This window comes from Cricetulus griseus, chromosome X, assembly GCF_003668045.3.
Source record: "Cricetulus griseus strain 17A/GY chromosome X, alternate assembly CriGri-PICRH-1.0, whole genome shotgun sequence".
In the NCBI taxonomy this organism is placed as follows: Eukaryota; Metazoa; Chordata; class Mammalia; order Rodentia; family Cricetidae; genus Cricetulus; species Cricetulus griseus.
In genome coordinates this window covers 99,467,599-99,473,677 of record NC_048604.1, presented here as the reverse complement: position 1 = coordinate 99,473,677, position 6,079 = coordinate 99,467,599, and the positions used below count along the sequence as shown (strand labels likewise).

General features: G+C 42.1%; 1 protein-coding gene across 1 annotated transcript in view; it reads right to left on the bottom strand.

Annotated features, from left to right (window-relative positions):
* Vegfd (vascular endothelial growth factor D) overlaps window positions 1–6,079 on the bottom strand; it is a 41,518-nt gene continuing 35,439 nt past the window's right edge. The window contains exon 7 of the mRNA XM_035450173.1: window positions 1–28. Within this exon, the coding sequence (XP_035306064.1) occupies window positions 16–28 (13 nt within the window). The 3' untranslated portion in view covers window positions 1–15. The remainder of the gene's footprint in view (window positions 29–6,079) is intronic.

The window sequence follows — 6,079 nt, the reverse complement described above, 5'->3', positions numbered from 1 at the left end:
AATTTTGCAGATTCTTTACTGAAGGAACCTGAAGAGACAGGGAGAGATCATTATTACAAGAAATATAGAAATCAGTGTTCCAAGGAAGTATAGGAGCCCAATGGGGGACCAAAATGAGAGTTCTACGAGAGTTGGCTCCTGGAGGCCTTAGAGTCTTTCTAGCTCATATTAAACTTTTAGTCCTTTCTTCCATCTGGCCAGACTGGTTTACATAGTAGCAGCCTTCTCTGAGGAAGAGGCAGGTGCCTTGTCTTTCAGTGGTTTGCAAGTCAAAGGCCCTTTGATTTTGTAGGACCACCGAGGCCAGAGAAGTGAGCTGGTTTTGTCATAATTATAGAGCCAGGGTTGATTCCTGGATAGTGTCTGCTAGCTGGATGGATACCTCCTAAGATAGATATAGACTGTGACCCAAGCTACCTTCAGCCAAACCTGTTGCAGCCACTGAGACTGCTAGACTACCATGACTGGGAGGGCTGTGCCCGGTTGATGCCTGTGTGAGATTCAGAGGAGAATATAGAATTCTGCTGTCTTGTATAGGATGACTGAAGAAGTAACATAGTGGAGAAACAGGGACCATGCACATGTTTTTCCTTGGTTTCATTGGATTGCATAATCACAGAATGACAAAAAGAATGGAAACCCAGATCATTGAAACAGCCCACTCAACCTTGGAATGCCCTTTTTCCCCGTAGGATTTTTAAAAACTCACATTGTTAACATCCTGGCATTATGCCCACCACCGCCGCTGACAATCTGCAGGATATGCCTACCTTCATTCAGGCAAATACTTAGCCAGCTCAGGGGCCCTGCAGTTGTACATCACTACATCATGCCTTGGGTGGCTATGTCATACATTGAGTGGCTGTGTAAGACTGTGCGCATGTGCAAAGTGTCTTTTTTTATCATGGCCTGCCCTTTTCTCGATAAACTTCCACATATGTTTGCCACCACCAAACAACAATAGTCATCCCTTCTTTTTATTGTTAGTTGATGATATCTGACAAAATAAGGACTATTTTACATCATGAATTGATTACTTGTTTTCTGAAAGGACCTTGAAGTACACATTTGAAGCACTCTGGGTCACCAGTTTCTGTTATTCTGTTGGTATGGAAGCAAAAGCAGCCAGAGGCCACACATTAGCAAATACGCATATAAAGTGTTTAAATAGAACATCACCTACGAAAAACCGCAGGGTTCCAAAACTGGCCAGTGGGTCATTGCTTACAAGCCTCTGTTTTACAACAAATAGCATCAGTGGTTAAATGACCACAGGCTAATTGTTTATTAAGTTGATTGCAAGGATCAAATATCAGAGAATCTGGGGATATTTGTCACCTGATAAATAACATTTTGAAAACTGATCCTTCATTAAGTTCTTATCAAGAACTGCAAATTGGAATAATCCAGATATTCATGTAATCTATCGGAGTCTGAACAATACAAGTTGTGTCAAGTTACTCTTGGCGTTATTTTAGAGAATTTTTCTTCACTGACCATAAAATCTGTGAGATGATTTGCTCTTTATTAAGTAGTTATTAAGTGTTTACTTTATGCAAAGCTTTGTTTTCACACTAAATGCAAATTATTAAATTCACAATGTTTACTATGTTGTGAGATGCTTCAAGTGACTTAAAGTGGACTGTTTATGCCATAGCATTTTACTAAGTGTCTTAGCAAGTATCTCAGTGTTCATCATTATGCTGCCCAAATTGCTTCAGTCTCTAACGAGCTTCCCACCACATCGAATTGGTCACAGATTTAATGATGACCACTACACACTCTGGCCTTGTGGCTTACGTAATCAGGGACATCATGTGTTGCTGTCATTGGTGGTTTGCGCTCTTGGAGATCCCCATCATATTTTAATTTTTTGACTAGTTGAGAATTTTCAGCTAATGTCCTAAGACCACTAGTATGACAAATATCCCTGCACTGTGAACTTGAATAAGCAATATACCATGTATTTTACTTCTACCCTACGACCTTTAATTTTCATTGCGAACTTGATTGGAATTGGAATCAACTGGGTGTGTCTGTGAGGGTGATTTCAGACAGGTTTACCTGAGACAGGCAGACCTACTCCAAATGCTGGTAGCACCATCCCATGGGCTGGCTCACAAACCGAATAAATAGGAGTAAAGGAACTGGGTACCAGCATTCATTTCTGTATGCTTCCTGGCTCTAGACTTGATGTGACCAACTGCCTCATGTTCCTACCACCATGACTTCCCCAGCATGAATGACTGTACCCTCCAATCCATGAGTCACAATACACCTTACTTCCTCAAATTGCTTTTGGGAAGGCATTTGTTGGGTCACAGCAATGACAAAAGAAGCTAGTACACATGTGAAGGCTGAAGTTATGTTTTAAGTTTAAATTACTGTGCTTAAGAGCTCTATGAAACAAAAATGCCTCTAACCTGTAAACTCCACTTGCCCAAGGACAGATAACTTCCTAGAATGCTGGGGGCTGTTGTTCATGTAAGATAACAAGCCATGTGTTTTCACTTCTGTAAACAAATGTGCTTGCACCAACTGCACAAGGTACGTGCTTGATCACATGTAGACAGGAGGTGCATAGGCAGGAAATATGTCAAGATGGATTCTTGCCCCTGATTGGACAAAGGCAGGAAGTACCTAGTCTTGTGGGGTTTGCTCTTATAAGCACCAGAATAACATCAATTTGTGGCCATTCTCTGGGAATCCCTGGTGTGGCCCTGACCAGTGTCCATCTTCCTAGCCAGTATTTAATAAAGCTTGCTTCAAAGCTGGGTGGTGGTGGAGCACGCTTTTAATCCCAGCACGAGGGAGGCAGAGGCAGGTGGAGCTCTGTGAGTTCAAGGCCAGCCTGGTCTACAGAGCAAGTGCCAGGACAGTCAGGCACTCGCTCTGTAGACAGGATATCTCGCTTTTTGAGACAGGATGGAGAAATCCTGTCTCAAAAAAAAGAAAAGAAAAGAAAAGAAAAGAAAAAAGGTGAGAAAAAGAAAAAAGGAAAAAAAAGAAACTTTCTTCAAAGTACACCCTCCAGGACCAGCCGCATCCTGACCAACCACTGGGGAGCCAAGTACAATCACTTGATGATTGTTGGGAACCGAGGAGGGAAAGATTGTCAGGCTTATGTAGGGCCAAGCCAGGCAGAAGTTAAGTTGGCACCAGGCTCATGGCTTCTTGTGATATTTCCCTGTAAATAGCAGTTAGGGAGCCAGAGCCACCTCGAGCCAAAATACAGTTAGTCCAAGGATTCAGTTAAGCCAAAAACTTTTCAGAGGTCCCAAATTGGTATGATCTGTCTAAAGTCATCCTTCTATCAGATAAGGCATTTGATTTGCAAGGTGTATTGTATTGCTCGAAGTTGAAGTTCAATGAGGTTGTTTCACCTCACAATGAGATTAGGTGGTGGAGCTTATACTTAAATTTATGTTTTTTTCGTTGGTGACTTGACCTCTCTCTGTTTTTTAAACCTATCAGGAATGAGCTGAGGGCTGGAGTTGTGGTTCAGTGGTTAAAAGCACTTGTTCTTGCAGAAGACCCAGGTCCAGTTTATAGAGTCCACATGGCAGTTAACAACTATCTCAAACTCCAATTCCAGGGTATCCAACACCCTTTTCTGGCCTCCTTGGGCACCAGGCCTACATGAACTACACATCCATACATGCAAGTAAAAGACTCATAAAATAAAATCCAAAAATCCATTTTTAAACAATGGGTGAGCAGAGTGAGTCATTTACCTCTGTGTTGTCAAAACACTTGGATTATCTTCTGTATTAGTCATCAGGGGAGCTTCACCAAATACCTTTGAAGAGTGTGTGGTAAGAGGATGTAAATGAAATGACAAGACAGGAAATTGAATGCTAAGTGCATTTTATGAAACCTAGCTGTTTATGAGCCCTACAGAAACTTGAATTAAAAGAAAACTAGAAAGGAGAAGCCAGCAGCACTGTGAGTGGGCACAGGGGGGGGGAATGCAAACATTCAACAAGAGAAGAGTGACTGAGCCAGTACCAGGAAGTGCTGGGGCAAGGATAGTAACAGCAGAATCGGACTACTTCTGAAACCCAAGGGAAGACCTAAGTAAATCATCTGGATTTCTTGCTTTCAGCTACCCGTGTTTAGTTGACTATAAAACTCAACTAATTCTGGAGGCTGTACAGCCCAGTATGTTATTATTCCCCCACAAACTCTGCTGTACATGACACCTCTGACCTGTGGTTCATGGTGGTAACAGTTGCCTAGTGCACTTCTCAGGGATTAAAGGCTGTTCCAAGTAGTCCCTTGGGCCTGTGCAGAAGTCTGATGTGTGTTACCTTTTGATGCGTGGGGTGTATATGAAAACTCCACCCACGTATCTTGTTAATATCACAGGTCTTGCCAATACTGTTGTTTTATGTTCCATGGAGAGCCATGAAGATTAATTACATGTTCATAGAACATCGACTGTGTCTCCTCTGATCACCTTTCAGCCTACTGCTTTATCCCATAAATATCCTTGTGCTCTCTCCTCCGGAAGGCAGTTTGAGCTTTAGGTCTCACGCTTCCACATATCACTGCCATTTTGTCAATACAGTCTTTTTCTTTTTGCAAAATTCATTGATTTGGGATGAACAGATGCTTTATGGAACTGCTCTGGGAACAGTCCCACAGCTAGGTACAAAGAAAGAAAGAAAGAAAGAAAGAAAGAAAGAAAGAAAGAAAGAAAGAAAGAAAGAAAGAAAGAAAGAAAGAGAAAGAAGGAAAGAAAGAAAGGGAGAGAGAGAAAGAAGGAAAGAAAGAGAGGGCAGAGAGAAGGAAGGAAGAAAGAAAAAAGAAAGAAAAAAGAAAGAAGGAAGGAGGTTGGGGGAGTGAGTAAGGCAGGAAGGAAAGAGACAAAAACTCAGGGACTAGAAATAAAGTCAGGAAGTATTGAAAGGCCCCAATCTACACGCTTCAGACAACTTAAATAAACAAAGGGAGAACCCAGGAACTGCTTAGCAAATTTAAAGAGGAAGGGCAGGGATTTAGGCCAGGATCCAACAATACCACCACAGGATTATATTTCTTCATCATTATTTTTCTCTTTGTGATTGTCCTGCTCCCGGGTGGTCTGATCTGAGTGAGAAACTTGAATAACATACTCATGATCAGGAAATTCTCCAGCCCCAAAAGGGTTATGGTAGAGTAGAAAGACAGATATGAGCACAACTATGTCCACAATTGTGTGGTAACTGCTGGAATAAAATGTAAGTGTGTTTGCCTCCTGGTCTTATCTATGCGCATTGCTATGTTGTTTGATAATTAATACTGCTGATGCTATTTAATTCCCTCTGATGGGCCAACGTTTCAGTAAAATTTGTGCCACCGGGAAATTTTATGTAGGGGCTCTTTAGGCAAAGAAAAGAAAAAAAAGTTCTTCAGGTCCCTTCCTGGGCATCTATGGGAACAAAGAGAAGAATCATGCTGCTACCCAAGTTGGCATGCAGATGTGACATATGCATGAACATATGTGCATGAACACATGCAGAAACACTAGGGGGCACAGTCTTTCAGAACAATCACAAACACTCAAAAGATATGAAGAACAGGGGCTGGAGAAAGGTTCAGCAATTAACAGCACTGACTGTTCTTCCAGAGGACCTGGGTTCAAGTCCTAGCACCCATGTGGTGGCTTACAGCAAATATAACTCCAATCCTAGGGGATCTGGTGCTCTCTTTTGGCCTTCTAGGGCGTGTGCGCACGTGCACACGTGCATGTACACACACACACACACACACACACACACACACACACACACACACATTCTAATTGTTTCATCCTAGGTGGTGGGGAGAGGTTAGCATTTTTAGGCTCCTCTCCATGAAAGGATGATGGTCAAGTTCAATGTATTGACACACTACAGGGGAATTCCCAGCATTCCTAAGTCACCCTTGTTTAGAATGACAAACCTGCTGGGAGCTAGGCCTTGGCTTCCCAAAACTGAGATCTAGTTTTAGTGTGTTTGTGTGTTCCCTGAACCTCCCATTTCTAGATTTCCTTTTGTCTTAAAAGTATTTCCCATTAGCACGAAATGTAGAGGAATAGCATAGCAAACAACACTGA